Source organism: Osmia bicornis, chromosome 9 (genome assembly GCF_907164935.1).
Source record: "Osmia bicornis bicornis chromosome 9, iOsmBic2.1, whole genome shotgun sequence".
Taxonomy (NCBI): Eukaryota; Metazoa; Arthropoda; class Insecta; order Hymenoptera; family Megachilidae; genus Osmia; species Osmia bicornis.
The window spans coordinates 3,887,483-3,914,558 of NC_060224.1; the positions used below are offsets into that span (position 1 = coordinate 3,887,483).

At 42.0% G+C, this 27,076-nt stretch overlaps 3 protein-coding genes across 5 annotated transcripts in view; 1 reads left to right on the forward strand and 2 right to left on the reverse strand.

Annotated features, from left to right (window-relative positions):
* LOC114879032 (angiotensin-converting enzyme) overlaps positions 1–26,861 on the forward strand; it is a 39,755-nt gene extending 12,894 nt beyond the window's left edge. For all 3 annotated transcript variants that reach the window (XM_046286931.1, XM_029193503.2, XM_046286930.1), the window contains exons 11-13: positions 14,685–14,825; positions 23,265–23,431; positions 25,737–26,861. In XM_046286931.1, coding sequence (XP_046142887.1) covers positions 14,685–14,825; positions 23,265–23,431; positions 25,737–25,882 — 454 coding nt within the window. In that variant the 3' untranslated portion in view covers positions 25,883–26,861. The remainder of the gene's footprint in view (positions 1–14,684; positions 14,826–23,264; positions 23,432–25,736) is intronic.
* On the reverse strand, positions 1,501–4,945 carry LOC114879021 (titin-like). The gene is made up of 4 exons (XM_029193489.2): positions 4,939–4,945; positions 3,554–3,613; positions 2,987–3,150; positions 1,501–2,832 (listed from the first exon to the last, which is right to left on the reverse strand). The coding sequence occupies exons 1-4, from the start codon at positions 4,943–4,945 to the stop codon at positions 1,501–1,503; spliced, it is 1,563 nt and encodes a 520-aa protein (XP_029049322.2).
* On the reverse strand, positions 9,776–11,843 carry LOC114879035 (proline-rich protein 4-like). Its single transcript, XM_029193511.2, has 2 exons — positions 11,758–11,843; positions 9,776–11,306 (listed from the first exon to the last, which is right to left on the reverse strand). Exons 1-2 carry the CDS (start codon positions 11,767–11,769, stop codon positions 10,182–10,184), a joined length of 1,137 nt encoding a protein of 378 aa, XP_029049344.1. The 5' UTR covers positions 11,770–11,843; the 3' UTR covers positions 9,776–10,181.
* Positions 26,862–27,076: the final 215 nt, after the last annotated feature.

Genomic DNA, 27,076 nt, shown 5'->3' on the forward strand with positions numbered 1-27,076 from the left:
CTTCCTGTGAAAACACCTGCTATAAACAAGTGCGATCATAAACTTTCTTTAACTTCTGATCAAAGGCAACCTTCGAATAGTGTCAGTATATTTTGTTTTAAAAATTTGAGACGTCAGCCTCAGTGATCCCCCACACCAATCGACTTGTTATTGGACCAAGATATTTCATCAAAATTAAAAAGATAGTGCTCTACGCCACTGATCTCGTAAATTCGTATTCAAACTCCCCGGACCTCTCTGCAACAGTCAGGAACCTAAGTGTTCCGTCCTTGTCTCGCAAAAGTGCAACTCCTTCCATATCTCAAAGTTTCTCGCCAGGACTAGTGCCCCCTCCGTATCCGGTCCCCCCGGAAGGACGTGCGCGTGACTGCGACGTTTACAATCTCAACCGAGTCCTCTGATCCGCGACGAGATCCTTTGGTCGGACGAAGAAAGCTAGAGGAAGGAAGAGGACTCGGGACGGGAGGGTGAGGAAAATGAAAAGCGGTGAAAGAAGGAGATGATCGAATAGAGGGGATCAATCGAGGGATATACGATCCGGATGAAACTACAAACTTCGAGATCGATCGCGTAGATCCTAGTCGTTGCAACGCGTCGATGCACCTTAATTGCATTAAGGATCGGAGAAATTTTTCACGATGTCTGTTGTTCGTTCTTTTTGTAGAATTCTGTGTTTCTTTAGAAACGAACGATTTCAAAGAGAAAAGAAACAATTGGAATTCGATTGGTAGAATTTTTTTAAAATTATTACGCTTGTGGAGTACGTGGAACGTTTAATTGCGAGTTCAGATATCAATTACAGTCTTATGAAAGTGAAATGGCGAGGAAGCGTCGAGGTGGAGGTACAGTGAAACGCTGCTTGATTGTTTTGTAACGATAGAACCGTATAAAATGAAACAGGAACAATCATGGGATAACATGTTAAAACGTAATTGTATGCAACCGTAGAACTATCAGTCTGATATAATCAGATATCGATAAACGTTGATATTGATCGAGGCAAACCGCTTTGCAAGACCGGAAGAAGGATATCTGGTATTAAGCGGGAATTTATAATTTCTGGCTATCGAATAATCTTTCCGCGAGGTTCTCAGCTTTTCTCGCGATCGGCGAAAGGTGTACGAGCGAAATTTCCGCGAGTTTATCGTTATTATTTCCTATTCCATTCCGTACACGGTAGAACGCGTCGAGAATTCGCGATGAAGATGTTAATGAGCGAACGCTTCCTCGCGAGGAATTTGTTTCAAAGTGAAAAAATAAACCGAGCCACGCAAGGAGTACACAAATCACGCAACATTTTGGAAAGGATAAAAAACAAAGTATACAAATTTTACGTTTTATTTTTGTCGAAAAGAAAATAATTATTTCCATCGATTCAAACTTATAAATAGATTCTTACATACTTCAAACGTTCTTCCTATATTAAAAACCCTGAATATCTATTTCCAGGGATTCAGTCGAAATAAATAACAAATTACGAAACAATTTTCATTACAAACACTATTGTAGGTACCTCGACGGTCTACGCGATCTATCTGGCTCCTTTCGTCTGTAACCCCTTTCAGATTTCTGATTCCAGCTCGAGTCTTCCCTGTCCTTGAACCCGTGACCTCCTTTCCAGTCAAGGTTCACAGGTACCGGTACCTGTACCCAATAAGGAAATGGTTTCTCTACCGGTACAGGCACCGGCTTAGTCACGTATACCTCGTAAGGTCTGTCTACTGCTACTTTGATCGGTACATGGTAAGGTTTCTTCACCTCCACCTCGACAGGCTTCTCAACAGTGTACGGTTTAGGTTCAGGTACCTTTATCGGCACCGGTACCGGCCTTTCTACCGGTACTGGATACGGTGCGTCGACGGGTACCTTAATCGGTACATTATACGGTTTATCGACAGGCACTGGATACGGTTTCGCCACCTCTACGGGATATGGTTTAGGTACAGGAACCGAGTACGGTCGGTTTACTATTACTTTGACAGGTACTGGTACCTTGCTCTCCACCTCGTAGGGCTGAGGAACTTTAACCGGCACTTTCACCTCGTAAGGCACTGCTTTATCGACAGCGTACGGTTGTGGTACAGGTACCTTCACCTCTACCGGTATCTTTTTCTCCACGGTGTACGGTTGAGGTACAGGTACTTCGACTGTGTAAGGTACAGGTCGCTCCACCTTCACTTCGTACGGTACCTTCTTCTCAACGGTGTACGGTTCCGGTACTTCGACCGGTACGTTCACGAACACTTTAACGGGGTACGGTACTTTCTTCTCGACAGTGTACGGCTGAGGTACAGGTACCTTCACCTCGTACGGTACGTGTTGGTACACTGGGTACGGTACCTTCTTCTCGACGGTCACTGGTACCGGTACCTTCTTCACTATGGTTATCACTCTTGCCTTCTGCCATGGTGAAATCTCCTGGTAGGATTCGCTTCTTGGAAATCTTCTCCATTCGTCGTCGATTCTACTTAACCATCCTCTGAACCGTCTTGATCTGAGGCTTCTATAAGGATATTTGCTCCAATCCTCCGTGTCGTCTTCTTGATCACTTTCGTCCTCTATCGAAGATGAGCGACTGAATTTGTCGAACTTGTCGTTGTACGAAAAGTCCTCGCGATAGGGAGCCTTCCTCACTGTAGAGTGTGATTCCCGAATGGTTTTCGTTTCCGTGGTGGTGTTTCCGCTTTCCAGTGCCTTCTCAACTGCTCTTTCTGCAGCCCTCTCGGCTGCCTTTTCCACCGCGAGCTCGGCAGCCCTCTCGAGGTCCTCTCGACGAGTGGCTGAACACGTTAGGACCATCGAAAGGCAGGCTAACGCCACTATGCTTTGTTCCTAAAGAAAATTGATTACATAAATTAGTAACTGGAATTTTGGGCAGGGCTATAATTTGGAATAAAATTGCAAAAGTGCAAATGACAAAGGGTCTAATTAGTCGCGTATTTCAGAAACTTTTCAAAGTACATATAAGAAGTATCAAGGTACCAACCAGACGTCCCATGATGAGACGTTTCCAGTCGCGACGATAGATTAAGATGCACTGAATCCAAGTCAATGGTGCTCTGGTATTATTTATACACGGTGGACGACTTTCGCCGGTCCAACCAGCTGAACTTTTATAGACTTGCACTACCTTGTTCGTAACAATTATCCGCGGTTAAACGGTCATTGTTCTTCATAGAAATTAACTGAGCAGAGTCGAGGATCACGGAAACGGTGGAGAACCGTACAAGGAGTTTATTATTCCGATCGTAAAGTCGCTTTTGTTTGCCGCAAAGAAATTCAGAAAAGGTATGGGAATTATTGTCACGGAAATACTCTTGCGTTTTTAGCAACCACGAAGTTTCTAGTAACTTCTCTGAACTCTGATTTGTTTTATAATATTAGGCCTTGATCGTTGGTGTCTCATCAGGATAGTTTCAGTTTAATAATCCAAGTTATTTTATAATTGATTATACATCACCCTGTGGTGATAAAAAATTATGCTCGATTCAGGGCTATAAAGGTTCTAGTTCATTAATCTCACGAACAAGATGCATTCACGTTTGACAGATGAAAGTGAACAGCCACTTTCTATAGGACAAGCATAAAACCGGACAAACCCTGCTATTTTGTTCTGGAACAAACGAAGATACGTTCCTTTTTGTATTTAACGTGGAACTCGTTCGTAGAACAGAATGTTAAACGATCATCACTTGCCACGTTCTTTTTATTACCATTGTCCTTTTCGCATCCTGCGTAATTCCACCGGCAATGATTTATTATATAGAACGACACTGTTCGTACAATCTGCTCACGTTCTTTGATTCTTTCCGGTTCTCTTCATCGATCACGCGAACCATCGAGTTTCTCGTGCAAGTTCAGTGAAACCGAAACCGGTATAAAAGTTCTCTTCTGGCTGCTTTGCCATTTTAAACGCGCCGCTTTCTTCTTCGGCTTTGATCGCCGACTAGAAATTTCAACGCGTGCTATACGTACCGGTTTATAGCTCAGAATCTAAATAGCATTTTTACATTGGTAATTCGAAATTATAATACTATAATACTAAGTTGGCAATTAAAATTTTCTATTATATAAGTTTCACATTTGTTACGAGAATATTCATTTGATTAGCTCATTATTCTAATCAAATATTATAATTTGACAAAGCTTTCATTTAGAAGCTTTCATAGTATTATTTCAATGAAATCTTTTTTAGACGACTCAAAATTGCAAGTGATATTAATTAGCATAATTCAATTACCATAAACATATCTGTAGCGAAGCAATTACGCGAAGGGTGAAAGTAATCGTGTCTAGAATAAATCTAGCATCTTGTAGATTTCACAATTCTAGTTTCCTTAATTTACGTCAATAGACTCGAACAAATTGAATCTCGCTTTCAAGCGACAACAACTAATTGAATTTGGCGAGAAACAATTATTCTGCTATTGACTCTGTGGTGGAAATTAATTGAGGGAATTGTTGTTTGATAAAATTCATTTATTTTCTTACAATACACAACCTCTCGCGGAACGCGTGCGCACTCAAACTGAAACTAAATTGTCGATACACGTTGCAGTTTTATGCAGTTCTCCCGAGAAATGCATTTCACCGTAAACCAACGTCTGACAATCAGAAAGATGGCGTTATCTATTTATTTATAAACTAACAAATTAAGATAGAACTTCTCTGAAAACTTTCAAAATTTTCTGAAACACATTCCAAGATTTCTCTCGCTTGCCATTATATAAATAGCATTAATTAAACATTAAAATACAAAAATAGTGAATTGTACTTCGCAATAGTTTCTAGATGCTCGTAGAGATATGCCTCAACTTTTCAACACTCTTCTATCTTCGTTCTTAAATTAAATTCTTATCCAAAAATTTACATATCAATTTGGAATTTAAATAACAACTCTACGCCTACACAAGCATCCTAACGAAACAATTAACCTACCATTCATCTTCGATCACGATTCATCGTTTCCAATTGTAATGTTCCATCGGATGTTGGAGATTTTCACGATGTGCCGGTACAGGGACCGCCACTTTGATAGGATAAGGAACGGGTTTTTCGACAGGATAAGGCACAGGCTTTGTCAGGTGAACGGGTACGGGCCGATCGACCGGTACTTTTACGGGTACGAGTACCGGTCTCTCAACGGTGTACGGTACCTCCTTTTCGACAGGATAGGGTGCAGGTACAGGGATCCTCACCTTGACCGGTACTGGCTTGTCGACAGGCACTGGTACCGGCCTAGGAACCTCGACCTTCACAGCCACCGGTACTGGCTGTTCAACCGGATAAGGTACCGGCCTGGATACCGGTACTGGATAAGGTTTAGGTACCGGTACAGGTATCGGTTGCTCCACCTCGATTCTGATGGGATAATGCACCACTTTCTCGACAGGATAGGGTTGAGATACGTGTACAGGTACTTTCACCGGTACCGGTATCTTGCGTTCGATAGGGAACGGTTCAGGTACTGGTACCTTAACTTCGTAAGGAACCTTCTTTTCAACTGGGAACGGGTCTGGTATGTAAACCTTCACTGGTACCGGCCGATCGACAGGTACCTGGACTGGATACGGTACTTCTTTGACAACAGGTACCGGTCTGGGTACCTTGAAAGGCATCTTCACGAAAACCTTCACAGGATACGGTACTTTCTTCTCGACTGCATAGGGTTGAGCTACTGGTACCTTGACTGGGTATGGTATATTCTTCACAATTGGGTACCGGACAGTTTTCTCAACTGGATAGGGCACAGCTACTTTCTTTATAACTGTGACCATTTTCTGCACGTCCTCGTGAACGTGGTGATCTAGAACTTGACCGTCGTGAGGAACACCGAGCGGTACTCCACCTCCGTCGTAGTCGTGAGCGAACGTCCCTGCCTCTTCCAGGTCGCCTCTTACAGGAAGATTGTCATAGTGGCTTGTCTCTAGGTGCTCGTTCCACGGGTGATCGTGGTAAGGGTCGTCTAAAATTAGTGTCCTTAGCTTAACCGGTGAAAATTTAGCTTAAGGTCCATTTTCAACATATACTCACAGCGTTTTTCGACAGACTCTGATGAGCCCGCGCTCTTGTCCTTGTCCTCTGAAGTGTCACTCAATTGTTCTTCAGAAGGATAGAAACTTCTTTGAGGTCTCATATACGTTGGCCTCATCGTCGTGATTTTGTATTTCTCTCCAGTAGAAGGGTCCTCATCTTCCTTAATAGGTGAACTTAGGGCTGTAGCCACGAAGAGTATCAAGAAGATCGCCATATTATTCTATAAAATAAGTGAAAATCTATTCACAAAAGTTTTCAAAAAATAATTCGTTACGGGTAAAACATTTGTTAACACTTTCGTCTACGATGAACTTGAAGCTTCACTGTCACACCGAATCAATCTCACTCGAATCTCCTCGGTTCTGAAACGTACCCTGTACCCCATCTTGAGGTTTCTTCAAGGTGTAGATCTTACGGTGCACAATCTGGACTAGATGTAAGTAAATCAGTCGCGTGGATTAGCTAGCTTTTATAGTTTCTTGATGCTGATCCGTAGGCTGCACACGCCGATGGATTCACCAAAGAGGGAACCCGTTTTACTTTCGCATCTCATGCATTCTCGAAGAGAGTGAAACTCTTCGTGATATTGTTGTGAGGCAGATAAATCCGTTCGGAGAACTTGATCTCCGATGGAGGTAGTTTGTGTACGGGTGAAAAGAGCGACACCAAGTCTAACACTAGTTTTTCCTGTTGGTAACCTTGCAAAGCATTCCATCAAGAATGTGGATCGTGTTTTGATCTGTCTTTTAGTCAGGCACAAACCGAAAGCGAAAAATTCGTTCATGATGGGGTGAGAGGATTCTTTGACCGGTCTGCTTCGCGATTTCTACTCGAAAGCGAAATCAAACCGGGCGAGTCTGAAATTCGGCGGATTCTTACTTCTTACTTTTTTACCTTATTACATTATTACCAGGTAAATGCCAATTTTTATAGTCCGGTATTTTATACCGTAATGGAAATGGAACAGCAAATCGAACGTATCCATCGAGAGAAATTAAATAGTTTCAATGTTAAACAGAAGGATCATTAAGCAACATTCAGTCTTCCGGGAAACGACCAGAAACTCGAGTATCTTTAGATGAACTTTCACGGCCGTGTCGATGGAAACTGCGCTGTTGTAACAAATAAAAACAGAGTGGACAATTTGCAAAGGTACACGTAATAGTCGAAAGAGTCAAGCATCGGTTGGCAGTGAAAATTGTAATTATCGTGTTTGATAGAAACCGTTTTGCCGAGATTTCACGGTGAACACGCGATGATTACGAGACCGTGAATACGTTTGATCCCGTTTGCTTTTGGTTCACTTTTTTTTTCTTCGTACCAGAGAGACTCGAAGGATCATTGCATTATACATGGTAATTTTTTCCATGCGCGTAGTCAGAGTCAAGGAGAGAGAGTACCATCTCGAGGATAATGAAAATTTATGGTTTTATGTCTTTGGAATCGTGAAAAGTAGATTTACTTTGAATTTTATTTTATATACCTTGTCTTTTGTACTCTGAAATTCATTTTCGCTTTCTGAATTTGTCGATTATTTGAATAGTTTTTAATTTACATTTAGGAGAGTTGAATTTTTTAACGTGTGAATTTAAAGTTTCAAGATCTGATTGAAAGTTTAATTGCTTTATTGCAGCAGGTGAAGAGAATGCAAGGTTGAACGTACGGAGATTCAATAAAAAGTCTTCCCAACTATGTGTAAACATAGAAAACTCGCAATTTAGAGTAATTGTTGCCTCTTAATGGTTTATTGACACGCAATGCGTTTTAGATGAGTAACCTGATAGCGAGACGGCGATCTCGATTTGAGGAATGCTGTATAATTACATGGCACGCGCGTTTAGCATAGTTTCCCATCTTCGCTTTCGACGCGTGCATAGTAATCAACTCTTCAGTAGAATCATAATTGTACATCATAATTGAGATACTCTGTTTCAAATGAAGCAATTACGAGTATTGTATCGAAGACAGTGATTTTCAAACATTTAAATAGAATCGAGATATCGTTTTGCAATTTATCGAACGCTGTTCATTATCGATAGTTACATTCTAAATGCAACTGCATTGCAGTCAATGCAATTGAATGTATCTTTAGCGCCATCTAACAGAGGAATACCACTACTTCTGGTACGAAAGGCTTATGGTAAATGGTAAAACACGCCTTTTCTCTGTTTTACCATTTATCGCAAGTATCGCGTTGCTTCTTTATTGACTGTCGTCGAAAGCAAGAGTTAAGGGACGCCTCCACCAGAGCGCGAAGGCGCTGCAATAATTCAAACACAGAGAAAAAAATCTTTTGAAATTTAAATACTATACATTCGTCTTTTTGTCAAATTTAAAAAATACCTTACAATTGTAGCCCTGTAATGTTAATCTGTTTATAAAAGCACCTGCTTCCAAATTTGAAATCCGCATTTCGGAACAATTAGAAACCAAGGAAGGGAAGGAACAAAGGGTGCTCGTTTATCTAAAAACGCGTAAAAGGGAAAGGGATCGTTGAACACTGAGAACAAAGGCGCGAGTTTCTCTCACGACGATCTTTTTCTCGTCGGAAGGCGAAGGGAGGTCTCTCACTTTCAGCCTCGGTCGCGTGCGACTCGATTTCGTAACAATCGCTAGCTGGTCCGATGGACGAGCACGTAAATCCACGGTTCGCGAGTCAAGTAGCCGGTTGGGCACGGTCGAAGTGGGTCGTAGCTTAGAACTTAACCGTGGACGAATTAAACTTGGAGGCACGATCTTCGACACGCTCCGTCGCCTTTTCCTAAAGAACCTACACCACTCGGTGCGATCTTAATTGAAGATTCTAACGAATGCAGGGCCACGTGCGCGATTCCTTGCTCGCTAATTAATCAATGAGGATCGTGCACCACTCTTTGTTGGCAAGTTATCACGGTACAGGAATTGAAATCATATAGAATCCACAGGGTTGCCTAACAAACTCATCCACGTAACGATGGTAATTGAACGTTTCCGAAGCGTCATTGCTAAAGCTTCCGGTTTGGTCGTTTCAAAAGGGGGACTAGGTTTTTACATCTTCGACGATCGTTTTTCCTTTGATAGATAGATGAAGGTAATAATTATTCAGAGATCTTACAAAAAGGCAGTTTCTATTGGCACTCGTCGAGGAATAAATCAAATAAATTGGTATAGTTGAAAGAAATATTAAGGTCTTCGTTTCTCGTCGAAGCTCTCCAATATACACAGACCTCCTCGATGGCTGGTTCTCGCGAAAAATAGAAACGGGTCGAAGAGGCAGGGTGGTATCGAGCAGAGCGTCGGTGCAAATTACGAGGATACATGGACGATAAGGGGACGATGAAGAGCATCGATTTGCTAGGGGTTTGGCAGCGAACGAACTAGGTCGCGACTGGCACCATCCGATTTTCCGTCGACGATGAAATCTTGGCCAACGAATGGCCACGCATGGTCGGCTCGAAGAAAGTTTTAAGTGGAAAGCGAAATATGCATTTATTTCTGTCGATTGAATTGAAGGGGAAAAATATATGGTAAATAAAGGAAAGCGAGTATTCGATCGTGACAGGTTCTCTGTACAATTTTCACGAACTTGCGAAAAGGATTGCGAATCCATAACGATGGCTACCGATTCGGAAAATGAAAGTGGAAATCAATGAACTAGCGACGTTCGATCGAAGGGAGAAAGAAAATTGATGAACGAAGAATCAGAAAGAACACTGTTGTGTGTATTCTTTACAATTATTAATATTTATAGTTCGTACAAAAATACATGTATTCTGCTATATCGGTAAAAAAAAAAAATAGATGAGATAAGCGAGCTGTTTTCGAGCGAAGGTCACTAAAGGCAGCCTCCGAGTATGGATCTGCCCGGTCCTTTTTCGAAGCCGTGACACGCGTCGCTGTGTTGCGGGGACTCGATACGATCCATCCGTACGAAGAGAGCAGCCTTTGACAGTGACTCTGTTCGCCGCCGGAAGTCCTCCCCGTCGCCCGATCCAGGTACAAGAAGAAGGCCGTTGTGGATCGTCGCGTACCATCAACATCCTCCTCCGACTCGTTTACGTTTCTATCTCTCTCTCTTCCCTGTGTTACCTAAAAGTGTTGGACTGCTTGGTCACCGATGCACGCTCCGATCGGCTAGCAAAGCAGCGCTATTCCAATTTTCCTGATTAATGATACGAATAACCATGGTTGCCTGACCAATCGTTGCTGTAGCCGTTGCTGTAGCCGTGGCTGTAGCCGCTATCGTGATGATGAACTGGAACAGCTACCGGAACTTTGACGGCGACCGGTACGGGTTTCTCGACCGGGTAGGGTACTGGTCTCTCCACGTGGACGGGGTACGGTCTGTCTACCGGAACCTTAACTTCGACCGGCACCGGTCTCTCCACGGGGTAGGGCACCGGCTTCTCAACTGGGTACGGTTGCGGAACTGGTACCTTCACGGCGACGGGGTACGGTTTCTCGACCGGTACAGGGTACGGTCTGTCGACTGGTACTCTGACGGCTACAGGCACTGGCTTCTCGACTGGGTACGGTATATGCCTCTCGATGTGCACGGGGTAGGGTTTAGGCACCGGCACATGGATCGGACGGTCGACGGGTACCTTCACATGGACCAATCTCTCCACTGGATAGGGTGCTGGTACATGGACCGGAACTTTGACTGGCACTGGGTACGGCTTCTCAACGGGGTACGGTTGTGGTACCGGAACCTTTACCGGATACGGTACGTGCTTCTCGACTGGGTAAGGCTGAGGTACCAGAACTTTGACGGGATATGGACGATCGACGGGCACGTGGACCGGGTAGGGTACCTTCTTCTCCACTGGGTAAGGTTGTGGTACGTGGACGGGAACTTTCACGAGGACCTTGACTGGGTAGGGCTTGTCGACGGGGTACGGTTGTGGTACTGGAACCTTCACTGGATACGGTACCGGCTTCTCGACGGGGTAAGGCACGTGCTTCTCAACGGGGTACGGAACAGCTACGTTCTTCACGACGGTCACGGTCTTCACGTGTTCGTGGTGTCCAGCGTCCAATATGTGTCCACCGTAGCCACCGGAGTATCCCAGGTGTCCGTATCCACCGTTCAGTTCCAAACCACCGTGTCCACCTCCTGCGCCGATGTCGTATCCACCGTCGTAGCTGTAGCCATAACCGAGACCCAACAGGCCGCGCTTTTCTTGTTTCTTCGTTGTCTTATCCTCCAGCGATTCCACTACTTTCTCGTTCTTCTGGGCTTCGTCGGCCCATACGGCCGAGACCAGCAGGGCGATCGCTGTTGTGTAGACCTAGAAAGCACAATTCAGGACGTCAGTTAGACCAGTCACGTTCGAAAACCGAAAACGATTCGAGAAACCGGAATTTCTAGTCGAAAGAGACTCTATCTAGAACGCGGTAAATCTTCAATTTCGGAGGACCCAATTTACCGAGGATTTTCGTAAATTTTCAAACAATAGAAATCACTACGCGATCGAATGATTATGGAATGGGAACCGTTTCAATTTCCGGAAAATTAAACACGTAATCATCGACTCCCTAGAAAAGGAAAGCAACGGTCCCGTATCGGAAACTAGTGGAGAATGAAACCGCGATACACTCCCTTGGCAGAGATCGTTCACTCGGCGACGAAAAGCTTTCTATCCGCGACACTTGGTCCTCTCATTTTTTTTTCTTTTTGTTTTTTTGGATGTCCCGTTTTCAACGTCGATTCGTCGTTGCGTGTTTACCACGAGCACGTACCAGAATTCTCATTTTTGCTTCCGAGATATTCCAGGTGCGTCCAGAAGTGAACTGGATGCTGATTGCCGTCGGTTCGTCGCCTTATATACGCGGCATACTTTCGCCTTCGCCACCCGGGCCCAACTCGCGTACCCCCCACGTTACACCTCTTTGTTCGCGTAGAACGACCACGATCGGCTACCACTCCCCTTTGGGACACACGACTCTCCTCCCCACGCCTCTCGAAAACGTCCCTCTCCTTGGGCAACAGTTTCGTTTTCTTCTTCGTCCGCGGGATCCCCACTGTACAAACCTTCTTGTACCGCTTCCATCGTTACGCGGATATTCGACTTCCATACCCTCCGCTACGACACATTTTATTTATTAAACAATTCAAGTGTAATCACTCTACTTATCATTTTTTGGGGGGTGGTTGGATAGTTCATGGTTCCTAGATTTGGTACTTGGATTTAAACAGGATCTAATTAAGAATTGGGTTAATTAAAATTTGGTCGATCTACTTTTGAATATTCACATTGTTAGATTTATTAAAAAATTTCAATTTCAAAGGTGATGCAAGAAACAAACAAGGGTATCCTAAAATTTTCCCAGTCTCGTTGCATCGATCTTTTCCCGTCCTTTATCCGGCACTTTGACTTCCGGCTGCACGTAATTCGCATTCCAACGTGTCGGCGCTTAAATTATCTCACCGTAATTACAATGCCTGCCTCTCAGGCCCAGTTTCTCTCCCTCTAATCAAGTTCATTGCATGGATCGCTGCAGGGTTCATTCGAAAGGCTTTGAAACTCGATCCACCGATCAAATTTTCGCAACGGGGTCGATTCGTAAGAATTTATTTTTTATTTTAATCGGAACCAAAAGTTGTATCGCCCTGGGCAGTACATCGATAAAATTGGATCGTTGCAACGATCCTCTTCCCTTTCTCCGTTAACCGTTCCGTTTTCGTCCTTCCTCTCGAGGCGATCAGGCTCGATTACGTGTACACGTTAACGTAAAGCTCTCTCTTTTTCTCTCTCCTTCTGGTAGGATTTATCCGTTGCCAATCTCGTGGGTGCAACCATTACTCCCTTTCATGAGACACGCGGTCCTGCGTCACGATTTCCCTCTCCATTTTTCCGCAACGACCCCGGTTCCGTTTTCTTCCACGTACGCCTACTAGAACACCAACCCGGCGAAATGTCTTATTTCAATATTATCCTTGTTTCTGGCTATTACGTAACGGGCGGGTACCGTACGATGCGTATGCACCATCGTGGAAACAATTGGGGAACCGTGAAAGTGCCCGATCGCTGAACGTTCGATGGGCTCTTTCTTTAAAGGATTCTGTTCCTCCTTGCGTAACACGTTTAAGAATCACTGTTATACAAGATTTTCATTGTACGATGGTCCTGAAAGGGTTTGAGAAATTTCAAAGCAGGATCTGAAAGTAGAATCTCGTCGAAGCTGATCAAACTCTTATCTAATATCCAGTCGAGAGACTGCGGGTCAAAATCCTTAGATCATTCGTGATCCTCGAGTCGCTGGACCGTTTCTAACAATCGATTTTCCTGTAAATGTTGCATAGACACGACTCAATGAATCACATCGCCATTCACGGAAAAGGCTTCACCTTGGTTTCAATTATCATCGAAGCCGTTTTTCTCGCCTTGGATCGTACGCACCTCGCAGGAAATTAGCTTCTTTCTGATGGATCTCTATCGGAGCTATCCGCGTAGGTAGAACTGAAAGGTCAATCGATAAAATTCATATGTTTATCCTTTTTTCTCTATCCCGTTCAATTTCACCTTCTTTCCTTACGAACATTTCATTTTCCTTCCGTCATCGATGGATCGCAGAAGGAACTTGATAAGAAGAACCTTGGTGAATGGAAAGGCAATAGTATCCTTATTTCTTGCAATTTAATTCCATCCTTCTTTAAGTAGAAAAATATTTCATTTTCTATTGCTAGTCATTACAGAGAAGGAAAAATAATAATTTTATTAATCTTGGCTCTCAATACAGAAAGGCAGCCTATTAATAATTGACGCTCAAAGCAAATGTACAAGGAATATCTATCAAAGTAGGTGTTACGCGAGATGCTATTCTCTCACGCAAGATGTAAAAGTCTTCAACAAAGTAACGATAGCGATCGGTAACGCTAATGGTGCACGATTAAACGATAAGTTGTTTAAGCGAAGCTGACGCGTTTTCAAGCCTCATTACGTATGAAACGAACACGACGGTACACCGTTTAAGTCCTTTCAAATCTCTCCTCGTTAAACGGAATTAATGTCCTGATGGTGCAATCGCGATACTCGATACCAAACAATAACAAACCTCTGCAGAATTTCCTCGATCGAACAAGGAAAGCGATTGATTTCCGCACGCGAAAAAAAGAAAAGAGAAGGCTTCGGTAAAAGAACCGAAAGCGATATTTCTTCACGCGAGAGGCAACCAAAATTCCAACCACTAAAACCTTCCGAGTGTGTAATTAACGATCGTTATGAAACTGCCGATCATCCAGACGACATTCCGACGCTTTCGCGAATCGCGGTCGTAACAGTTTTCAGGACAGCCTGTTCTCGATGGAAAGTAGACGAGCGTGGAGGGATAGTCTCGCGTTTTATTACGTAAAGGTCGTCGTCGATGAAGAGTCTCGGTGAAACGGCGAACAGCCGATCTCTGTCTTTCTCTTTCGCTTCGTTCTCGAACGAAGAAGAGTCGAGGAAGAGCATTGCTTGCTATCTCGCTAAAAGACATCCTAAGCGACCTCGATGACACTGGCCTTGAATGAACGTCGTGATTTCTTCAAGATTCGCAAAAAGTAGCCACCAGGGTCATTAAACCCCTCCATCCAGCGATGGAGCAGAGTCGTTTACTAACTCAAAGTCCGTCGTCATCCATTGCTTTCTGGCAAATTTTATTCTAATTTTATTTATGTTTAATAGGAACTTCGTGGCGGGTGTACTTCAATTCCAACTGTACCGAGCTCTTTGCCAGGCGGCTGGCCAGAGGAACGTCGATGATCCCAGAAGACCCCTGCACAGGTGCGACTTCTACAGAAGTCCGGAAGCTGGAAGAATCTTAGGGTGAGTGAATATTATGATAAAACGATCCATAGGAGTGAAAAAACACTCGCAACTACTGTTAACTCCATCCTGCAGCAGAAGTGTCCTCGAGCAATTCTACCAAGAACTAGTTACATCTATCCAGTTAGCAAAGTAAATAACTTTCTCAACGGGATGATAAATGCATCGAAGGATACCATAGCTCCCTTTTTATCGTACTTCAAACCAGCGAAACGGCGCACGTTTAAGCGATCTCGCAAAAAAAGAAGGTAAAAGAACGGAAGTGTCGCTTGCCAGCAACCACTGTATTAAAGTGTCGTTTAACTTGAATGGAAACGTGAGTTTAATTTTAAAACAACAGCACCAGTATTTAGAATTTCTATCTTTTCATTATTTAACTAAGTTTGCAGGGCCAATTATCACGAAATAGTGCAGTAGAAATACACACGCCTGGCACATGGTGATATTGATTATTAAAAGTATGAAGAACTCGTTTCCTAAGATAATACCCCAATTTGCTTCATTTAATTGCAGTACAACTGTAGTGGCAATTATCCAATTTCTTCATTCTTCAATTAGTTCACTGAATTAAATTCGTAGAACCGTCATATGCATTCGTATGGTAAACAACATCTCAATAGAAAGTCGATCTAGCGAGATGAACGATTAAATAATCGATAGAAAAAGCGAGGATTTACGAAACGCGCCTGTACTTTCCCTTCCGATCGATTCTAACAATTTCGCGAAACATGCAAGATTTCATATCTCTCTGATCATCAAAAATTAACTTTTGAATAGTAAAGATAAAAAATCCATATTAAAATTGTTTAGATTAAATCGATTAAGACGAAAATGTCGACTACATTCTTGCATTTCATTTTTCGAACCACGGATGTTTTTAAACGTTTATGTAACATGTTCTCGTTTTTTTCTGCCGTATGTAAAAACAATTTTTTTTTTTCTACAGAATTTCGAAACGGAAGTTTTTCGAATGTTTATTCATTTATTTAATGACCCCCTGCCGTATTTGCGGCTGGTATCATAAGGGAAACGTCGATAAGGTTCCAATCGCTAAAAGCTTCCTCGCGAAAGTGCAATTGCACCAATAATTCTGATAAAGTGAAATCAACGATTTGTTCAATGACAACACTTGCTACGCACGATCCATCAAGCGGTTCGATGATGAAACAAATTCGCCTCGATATTTCTGTGAATCTGAAGATCATTTATAAAATGTCGAAAACTTATATATCATTTATATTGCAGAACGTATAAATCATATACCAGCGGCGCAGTCGCAGAAATATAAAATTTAAAGCGTGACAAATTACGAAAGAAATAATTAAGAAGAAGGGTTTCGATTTTCGAATAACATAATAAATTATGAAAACGATCGAGTTCCTGTTGGAACGTGCCAATTAAGTATTCCAAGGTGACAGGATAAATTAAAAAATCAAAAGGATACTTCTGTTCGAACACGCGTTCTCTTTCATAGTGATGAATATTCTGCACCGCTGATATTTTCCACGCGATTTTTGGAAATTCAAATGATCATATGTTTTAGTCAAGTTAAGTCAGGCGGAAGGCATCCAACCGGGTTTCTACGCGAAAACGCGTCTTTGAAAGTTTTCTGACATTTTTGACCTAGTTGAAATTCAAGGCTAATTCAAGTCCGTAAGAATCATGGAAGCACCGACAGTCTCTCCTTCCTTTTACAATATTACTCTAAAAATAGGCCAGGACCTTTCGTCCTCATGTTTTCACATACTTCAGATATTTACTTGGGAACTGGTTCTTTGTTATCTTCCGGTTGTTTTCGTGAACAGTGAAAATTTAGTATTTAAATTCTAATTTTGGCAATTTTATTTTTGAAAGCTCTACCTTTGGAAATTCTAACAGAAAAATTCTAAAGCAATCTTCTCAAAGGGAAATAATGTAACGTGTTCAAAATAACTTGGATCTATTCATCTAAATCCAACATACAGAGTAAATGGATTAAAGAACGTTAATATAGTTCCATATTTCGACAGAAGTTTCTTTCATAACATGCACGTTTCGTTCGTTCAATTAATTTAACCGTACATTCTCCATAGTAGTCAAGGTGCTCATTACGTTGACAGAGGAGAATTACTCTCGATCAGGATAAAATAATAATATCGTGATCCTGTTAAGATAAGTCACGTCATCGGCACCTTACACAGACGAATGATTACACAATGTGAGACGAACAGTCAAAAAATCTTTGACATTATCGGATAGTTCCTCAATTTCTCACGAACGTTGCGACAAGATTATTTGAATACACCAGCGTGGATGTTGCAATCGGTGTCGCATTAACCCTGAATAAATGTCGGCTTATAAATTTCGAGAAACGTTTCAGAGACGGTTAACAAATCAGGCCGTAAAAGGAGACTGAAATCGTGGCACGGAAGAATCGAAACTGGACTTCTCCCACCTTTGCCAAATTTTTGCCACGTTCATTGGTGTCGATCCTTCTTCTTCTTTTTCTTCATTTTATTGTCATCCATAAAATTATGGAAACAACACGGTAGAGATATCTGATCGTATAACAAAATTGGAATTCCCGTTCGTGTTCTGCAAGAAGCTTTATTAAAAATTCAGTGTAGCCTGTCCTCAATTTATAGAATCGATAAAATGTCTTGGGAAGTTAGCTAACTTCTATCGAAGAAATTACGTGCATTTCAACCCACCTCAGAAGCATTACACTTTATAGGTATCAGTTTTCAAATTAATTTATATTGATTGATTACTTGAATTTAAGTTAGCCTGATTTCTATATATAAATAGATCATTTTCAGTTTAACCCACTTTTTTAATGAAATGTATATTTATACATAGAAACGCTGACTAAGATGAACATTCCTCTTCATGTGTAATCGTTAAACAATTACATCTCTCTACACTTTCACTCGCTGAAGTTCCATGAGTCGTGAAACGGCACTTTTATTAAACGTCGACGAAGATTTGCGCCGTTGTATCTATTTCGCGATGATGGACCTCGATACGAGAGTGCCAAGGAAAACGAGATGCGATGACCATCGGCTGTAAATCATGAATGATTTACAACGGAATCGCGACCGGTGGGCGTTCGATGACAATAAATAATTCTTCACAAAGAATTATTCAATCTTACAATCAACAATTTGCTTCTCCAAATAGGAATACCCTTATCAACGTCCTTCGAAAGTTCAACTTTTGGTTAGGACGAGAAAACTTGACGGAATCTAATAACAGAGATGCAGAAAAGTTTTCCCGACGAATTAATGTAATGTCAGAAAAGTCGAATCGAATCAGTAATACGAATAGTTTCAAGGTCTGACCAGAATCTTGAAAAAGTCTGAAAAAACGATGACCCTCTTCTTCGTTCAATGATAGAACATGTGTGTCCAGAGTTGATCAGAAATATCGTGTGCAGGATACAATCGAGTGCCGTATTATATCGAGCTCGGTGATCGGATCGCCTCCCTTGACAATCTAGTAAACGTAATCTGGGTCAACGAGAGGGAAACCTTTTATTCGGTTCCGCAATTTCTCTGCCAATTTTCCGTCCCTCGATTCGGCCTAGCAACGATTCCAATGAGAAAAAAATCACGAGAAATAGATCGATAAAACTCGCGGCCACGTGCCGGTTAGTTCGATTCCCCCCCGCGAAGAATTAAGAAATCTCGCGAAAGAGCAATTAAAATCGATACAGCTGTCAGGATACGAAGCTGGCGATAATAAATCGCTTCTATCGCTTGGGAGTATCTAACGTTGCCACTTAGAAACGTGGTACCTGTTTAAAGTATAAATACACGTTCGCTTCCACGGTTAATGAAATGTTGCTTGTAAAACAATTACGCAATAGATGGCGTCAAGACGTTGTTCTTTATTTCTGTTCCGCGGGAAACAACGTTTAATCGAGTTTCGTAGGTTTTCAAACGTTGCATAAGATGTTCGTTAACGCGTTAAATGGCACAGTGAAAATGGAAATACGCGGTATGGCGTGTTATAATTGTAATTACTCGGAATGGAACCGTTTCATTTTCCAATTCGACTGCGGGGAAAATGAATGTTCCGACTTGTGGAAAATTCCATGGACAGGGTTTTTTCATTTTCAATACGGAATTATGCCCCGTGAATTTATTTAATTATTTCTGCCACGGTTCTTAAATCGGCTTTGACCTGTAAAATTGCGAGCTCGTATCGTGCCATCTGGTCTCGATGCACGCCTTGCACTTTTTCACATTGCAATTGTTTATTCTACTCATCTATAAGGAAGCATAAAAAATTTCTGAATCCCCAGTTTCGTCGATTTGTAATAAAAATACTCGAATGTCAATAATAATGTCAAACGATAAGAATCTAAGAAAATTAGAATTCAAATGCCAGCTCCCGTTTCGAGCATTATCTTCGAGCAAAAGCTCGTGGATGATTCGATTTTCCAACCGAAAAGGCTCGTTTCCAGTGGCCATATTCGCGGGGGATCGATAGATGAAAATCTAGCGGGCGGTCGTCCAAAGGCCGGACTTCCTGTAATCGAAGGACGATCTCTCGAAGTGGCGCGTTGCGGACGCGTTACGAAAGCGATTGCGGCTTGCGCGTAAAAACACGCGGCACGCGTGTACGAGCCGTGTTACGAAGAAACTCGCGGCTGTCTGGCCTGTTACGCGTTGCACTTCCGTTTTATGGGCCGTGTAACTCTACTCGCGGAAAAGAAAATAAAGAAAAAAAAAAGGGGGGCAACGCGACGGTGGGATATATCCAGAGAAAGATTTCTCGGCGTCGAGTTGCAGCTTCCTGAAACGCATCGGTCCATTGGTTCCACGACCGATAAAACAATGTTTTAATCATCTTTTTATGTCATAAGTCGCGGTCGAGTTGCAATTTACGCTGGTAAATGATGAGAATGTTAACCCGTTCACGACAGGATCATTCATTATTCATACAACAAGAGTTTACATAATCTTTTTTAATATTATGTAAATCTTTGCTTCTTTTTATAATCCTTTGGCACATGGCTTTTTTTTTGTGGAGATGATCTCTGAAATATCTTTCATTTAATAACTTATTTTAGCGCGCTATAATTGCAATTATTCAGAATACAACAGTTGCGTTTTTCAGTTTTAAACTTTCCACTTGCCACCTTGAGTAATTAACACGTTGAATGCCGTAGGGCATTCTAGTGACCGACGCTATAATTGCAATTATTCAGAATATGGACGTTTTACTTTTATGCTTTTCACATGTTACCTTGTGTAATTAACACGGTGAATGCTGCAGGGCTTACTGATGACCGGCGCTATAATTGCAATTATTCAGAATACAATTGCTTTTTCAATTTAATCTTTTCACTTACCTTCTTTTGTAATTAACACGTCGACTACCATGGGGGTCCAGATATTAAATAAACATACAATTGCAATGTACAAGCCTGAAAATATTACTGATATAGACATCATTTACGCGAAAAGGTTAATTGACGTTATTACCGCAGTGTTTCAATAACGTTCGGTACACTGTGTTTTCAATAATCATCGCGGTAATATCCGTAATTATCGATCGGATAAACCGTGACTGTAACACGACGTAAAAACACGTTGCAGATCGTGCAATTGAATACAATGAAAAAGGAAGCGTGAAACTTGGTGAGGCAAGAAACGGTTCGGATATTCCTGTAGATCGCGCCGGTTCATTTGAGATTCAAGGATCGGCAATGATCCAAGCGATATTTCAGTGATGGCCTGAACGAATTCATCAGGATTCCATAATGAAGTAGTCGATCAACATTTAATTGCCGTGATTATTCAGAAATTGGTTGGGATTCATGCAAATCGAAGATCCGGCCTTGAACGCCTGCGGACCGAGCGATGCGTTTCGAAAGTCTATGGGATCGAATTAACCCTCTCGATCCAATGCTTCACACGATCGACAGGAATTTCATTACAGACAAATTGACGTCGCTTCCAAAATACTCGCAATTTTCGATTACGGAATTTCTAATTTAATTTTATTAACCACCTTAACGAGCAATGATTTTTACGTCGATGCAGTACGGCCACGTGGAATCGAAAGGGTTAGGCAATAAAATAGACAGGCTATTTTCCAATAATAACAGAAACAATTGCCATGTCGAACTATTTACCATGTTAACCGCACTCAAGATCCCATTGTGGGCCTGTCAAGGTCTCGATTGGGTAGCGAGCAAATAGCAGAACCTGCTTGTATCGTGCAAAACCGATGAGCCAAATGACACGCGTTTCCCACAAAGCCGGTGTCAAAGATCGTTCTTAAAACGTAGATCGAAGCGTGGTTCGGTAGAAACGTTTCGTGACTCGATTCTACCTGTAATCGAATGTAAATCATTAAACGACAACAATGCTGTCTCCCCTATGAAAACACCTATGGGTCTCGAGGAGAGTTTGTCCATAAATTGGTTAAGGTTTCGTGAAATTTCGAGAACTCCAAGATGCTGGAATAACTACGATCCCTTAGCTAAATTTCGAACGATCAATATCGCTATGGCAACTCGAGAGAGAAGCTTCTCTTGGCCAAGTCTTCATCGCGACGAATATCCTTTCTCTCTTTTAATTATTATTTATCAAGTTTTTAGAATAAACAGAGAGAACGAAATTTAAGGAGTCGAGCAATCGTAAGGATCGTACAACAATTAACAATAATAAGGAAAAGTGGTAGAGGCAAAGAATCGATTTCACGAAAGTGAAAAGTGCACGGTCACCGGTATTAAAACGTGATATAACGAGTTCTTTTTTTGGAAAGTCATTTGGATGCAAGCCACGTAGCCGTGGCTCGCTTCCGGTTCCTTCAAGACGGTGCCACGCCTTCCGTGGGAATCGACCAGACGGGTAAGAACATTTCGGTATGCCCTCGATGCAATTTATATCGACCTCAGAATTTCCGGTGCTCGCCACCTCGGCGAAATCGCCACTTTCCTGTCTTTCGCAACACTGGATGCTGTCACTTTGATTCTGCTTTATGGAATCGATTAACGTTTATTAAATATAAACCGGAAGTTGGACGAAAATTTTCACGTGTAATTATTGCACACTTAGATAATCAACACTTACAATTTCAAAATTTTATAAACAGATATTAAAATCCATAACTTTCAAGGATTCAGAATTTTATTCTCTGTACATGGAATGAAGAACAGTAGAATTTCCAACGTAGCAGCCTAGAATTACACTGACAGTTACCACATAACGATGACAATCATCGATAACCAAGTACCTTCTTATGCAAGATACAAGAGAGGCTCGGCTATTCAATCGAAAGGTTTTCAATCCCTCTTTCCCTTAAACCTCAAGCAATACTGTCATAATACACAAAAGGATAAATCGCGGATTGAATTCGCTTTATGTAACGAGGATCGTGTCGGGATTACGAGCGAGATGTATTCGTTGAATTGACGATATTTCGTCAAAGGAAACGGGAAAACAGGGACAGAGGACGCGTTACAAGAGGAGCTCGGATAACAAACTCCCCCCGAACGTAAACCGAACCACGTAATAAAACAACTTCGTAAAATCCCAGCACACTTTTCGCTCTTTTATTACCATATTATTCGAGCAATCATTTTTTTCTGGTTACCGAAAGGCTGAAGACGATATACAAAGCTTCTATTATGATTTATTATCGACAAAACAACTCGTTCCAATGGAAACCTGAAGATGACAGTGACGAGTGTAACAACTGACAGACAGCAAGCTTCTATACACGTGGGAGTAGCTGGTCGGGATCAAAGCGTGCATTATCTTCGACAGAGTTTAACGAGATTATTACTCAAAGTACTTGCTGGCATGCCGCGAGAGACCGTGCTGGAATTATGCAGAGATTTCTGCCGAGATGAAAATTAAAGGGAGAAACAGTGGTATTGTTTGGAAGATGGTCATTAGCGAAACATTTTCAATTTCCTTTCACAATTAAATTTGTGAATGAGTATTAATAGACCCTAATAATTTAGTCGGGAGGAGAATTATGACAGAGTCGACTGATGCACACTCGAACGCCTCTCTGGAACACGGCCGATTGCCAAAGATAGTTCGCTAATTAGCATGAGCGCGGGGCGTTCGCAATCGGCTGTAAGAGAAGGCTCGTTACGCGTCTTTATTTTCCTCCCATTTCAGTTCCCCGCCGATTTTCCTCTACGGCTTCGTTCGAGGTTTTTCATTGTGCGGGTTGAACAAGCTGTTGCAACGATGCGGCTAGAAAGCGCCGCCGGTGATCTCGTTAAAGACAAAACAACGCGCTTGCGAGTTACGAGCTGAGTAATTTAAATGGTCGAGCAAGCGCGTTGCTCCATGTCGTTTTCCCGTCACGGAAAAATTTCTGACAGTCTTCTAATGATTTCGATCTTAAATCAGTGGAAATTTGTACTCCACGAATTCCACGACGTCAAAAGGTTACGGAAGGTATACATGATTCTATTATATTTTTCAGGAGAATCATGGAAAGGGGTTCGTCGGTCCCTTGGCAGCAAACGCTTCAAGAAGCCATCGGCGAGGACAGATTAGACGCGTCCGCGCTAAGGGAGTACTTCAGGCCTCTCGAAGACTGGTTGAGAACGGAGAACCTGAGAACCGGAGACGTAGTAGGCTGGTCGTACGGTGAGAAAGCGATTTTTCTAAACGATTTTCACTACCCTCCCGTGTAAACTCGTCGTGTGTATTCAGTTCCTTTCGCTGCACGTGCAAATCCGTCCAACCTCTTCGTAGCGCGCGTCATTGTTAAGAAACTCGATTATCCAAACAAATCATAGAGCGTGTTAACCCCTTACGATTCCGTTTCATCGCGAGAAATAATTACGATGTTACGTAATCGAAGAAACGGTATCAAAGATTTAAAGAAGTCAGTTTCTTGGAAGTCGATTGATGGAGGCGTCATTCGGTGAACGGGAATGAAATTAATAATCGTTAGATGATCAGAGATACTTAAGGGATTACGATACTTTGGTCGATTCAAAAATCCCATTCGATATGGTATATTAAATAAATCGAAGTTAATCTGTAAATGAATTCTTGAAAAAGCGGCATCTGTTCCCTTAATGAGCAAGGGAGTTTGTGCAAGCTCGTTCGGAGACTTCCGTTTTCTTATATCACGACGACAAGCCGTTTTACTTTCCAATTCCGCGTCCCGATCGCCGTTTTAAAACGATACGGTTTTTCCCCCTTTCGATACTAGTTCGAAGCAAACAAGGAACCGATTCACGTGACACCAAGCGATCGGTACGAGCGTGTATCGAGCTACTCGCGCGATACCTTTCATCGTAACTTGTTACAAATTATGCAATTTCCTACCGTAACAGATTGAAGGTTGCAGTTCCCACGTGCCAGTTACCGTCGAACGCTACAAATATTCATCGTGTGACGACATTCGACTGAATTACGATCCCCGGTGTACGGAGAAATTATTAGAATTGCCTGGGTTACGAGTCTTCTCTTCGGCCAACAGATCTTGCCAAACTAACAGCGTAGAAACGTTACGTAAAATCGCTAGGGTTCTTGTAAAGAGAAAAAAAATGAGCGTGTTCCAGATGCTTTAGGATGGACTGCGGTTAATTACCTGGAAGATTATCTAACAGAGCCAGGTGTGACTCTGATTGATCGCTCTATTCGCTGACCACGCGTTTCATTGAACTCTCGTCCCTTCAGGGGATGAAGAACTTTCAAGTCCAAATTCAATATTTAAATGAAATTAATTTGCAATACTGCTCTAAGTGTTTTCACACCTATCGATGGCATCGGTGAAGCGTTAACTCGTATCGCAAACACCTGACACACCGAAAGTGTTCACCCTCGTCACGTAGAGTTGACGCAGGAAACGTCACTTTCATCCGTGGTTTCCGTGATAAAATGCAAAGCCGCTTGTCCGATCCTGGCCCCGTGAGACTGTACTTGCGAAATCGGAGTAGAACGAGGAATGAACGCGAACCTAAAGGTGCAAAACGACGAACAAAGACAACTTAAGACGAGCGAAGGGAACGAAAAAGAGAGAGACTGCGAAGTCGTGAGACACGTTCGACGATTCCACTCTCGTTTCCATTGCACGTTGCACCTCGAAATCCGCCTCGAACTTGCGCTTTGCAAACATCTGCGCGCACTGTAACGAGAGCACCCATGTTTTTTCCGCTTCGACTCGCGTCATCGGGAATCCTTCGTTCAACGATCGCTCGTGATATTCGAACATGACACAATTCGTGGGTGGAGGAGGAAAATTGTCGCAGGTTCGAGTTTCTGAGAAGCAATCGCGATGGAAAGCGAAAAACGTACGTGACTCGCGCGTTACGAGGAGAAAGAGACTGCGAACACGACGGTTGTATAATTTCTCTGTCGATCGCGATATTGCGTACGAGCCTGTTTCTCTTTCCCTTTTCTTTTTTTTCCACTCTTTTCTCTCGTCTCCATTTCGTTTGAAACCACGTAATCGATCACGAGCATCCTTTTACTATCCATGGATACTCGATTTATAGGTTTTTACATTTTTTCAGATGAAAATTAACCATTACGAAATAGATGATATGGAACTGAACGGTATTAATTATAAATCGTGCAGCGTGTAATTACCGCGATTAATTGGTAAACCATCACTGTGGATAAAGTAAATTATCTATGGTGAAAATACGAGTAGAAGAAAGAGGAGCAAAAAACAGATAGTAAAGCGTATGGGCAGAAAACAAACTAAAGGGGATAAGTGAAGTAGATTGAGTAGTGCAGTCAGACGGATAGAGCGCGGACTCCGTATGGAATAAGTAGTATAGTCTTTCGAGCGGTGAGCAAGCAGACCAGAAGTGCATTTCAAGCATTCTAACTCTATAAATTGACTGAACCCCTAGCAAATAAAAGGTTCCAAAGTTTGGTACATGCCCACCACTCGTTCGCTTAAAAATAACCCATGATTTGTCTGAATTTTCAGATGGCGATTACTGCAAACGGAGCATCGAAACAGCTGGTCTGCAGGTCTATGGAAGCGGATTTTACAACGCAGCTGTTCCCACTAGAACGACGATGATTCTCCAAGGAATCATTGCGATTCTCCTAACGATTTCGATGCTTCGTTAGGAGAATTTAGTCTAGAATCTTGAATTAAACGCAAATAGGGCACTCGATTGCCTGAAGCGTTTGAAAACATTTTCCCTTTCTCTCATCAAGAGACGATCGATATTCTTCGATCATCTCGAGTTGAACTGACCAAATAAATGACCAAACATGCCAAGATATCTTACAGATATTCTGCAGGTGTAATAAAGTTGTTGCACAGGTGAAACGCGTCAGGTTTCGATGACACAGATGTGTTTGCACTCGAGCCACGTGTTTTCTTGTAAGTATTCATTATTAATTTAACGGTTAATGAAGTAATTACACAGCACGTAATTAAGCAACTAGCTCGCGTACCAGCGCGTGAATCGTTCTGCGCCCTGCTATTAGGTCGAGCATTGCGCTGAAGGAAAAGGGGAAAAGGGGATGATTGAAAATTAATATTAGATTGGTAATTAGACTCATGACCTTTTCAGGTATTTTACTTGAAAATAATTTTTTTTTAATTTGTAAAGTCATAAATTTCGACCGTCTTCCTTTCAATTCTCCATTAATTGTAGAATGTTCTGAATAAATGACAGAACAATAGAAGATGCCTCGTCCATTGTGTAAATATTTGTACTTGTTTATCATTTATTGCATTAAGAGTATTAAACATTCCAACGAATCGAGTTTCACAAAGAAATCTGAATAATCTTGTTTGGAAATTCGTACGTATCCTGAGCTATGTTATTATTTCGTTTCGTCGGTGTTCTCAGTAATTGGCAAAAGCATTTCAATTGTAAGCCAAACTTGATCTATTACGATTGCTCGACATCGTTGAAACTTTCATGAGAAACAAATACATAATATTCTTTCGTTGTCGTTAGTACGATTTTATACGATACAATCGATCGCGTGCGTTACTCTTTCGAATCGTTTGTTCTACACGCGAACACTATTTTTTATCTTTCTAGTATTGTGTAAGACACATAAGGAAATAAATAAACGAATTCTTAACGAAGTTTCGCCCAAGGTATTTGCAACACGGCCCAAAAATGACGTACTTCGTTTCGTAACGAGTGACGTTGGGTCGATCGTGCAAAATCCCAAAACAATGCGTTAACTCGAAAGTGTTTGTAATTAAAACAAAATCATTGACCCTGTGTTACCAGTTAAGGGTTCATAAAAAAAAAAGCAAACGAGAGTTTTATAAAGACAAAAGGGAATTGGAGGCTG

Bases quoted from the DNA above. Each gene is read 5' to 3' on its own strand.
- LOC114879021 (XM_029193489.2), bottom strand. The intron at 3,151-3,553 runs TCATCTGTCAAA...CCGTTTAACCGC, and splicing joins TAGAAAGTGGCTGTTCACTT to GGATAATTGTTACGAACAAG. The intron at 2,833-2,986 runs GTTGGTACCTTG...AATTTTCTTTAG, and splicing joins GTCTCATCATGGGACGTCTG to GAACAAAGCATAGTGGCGTT.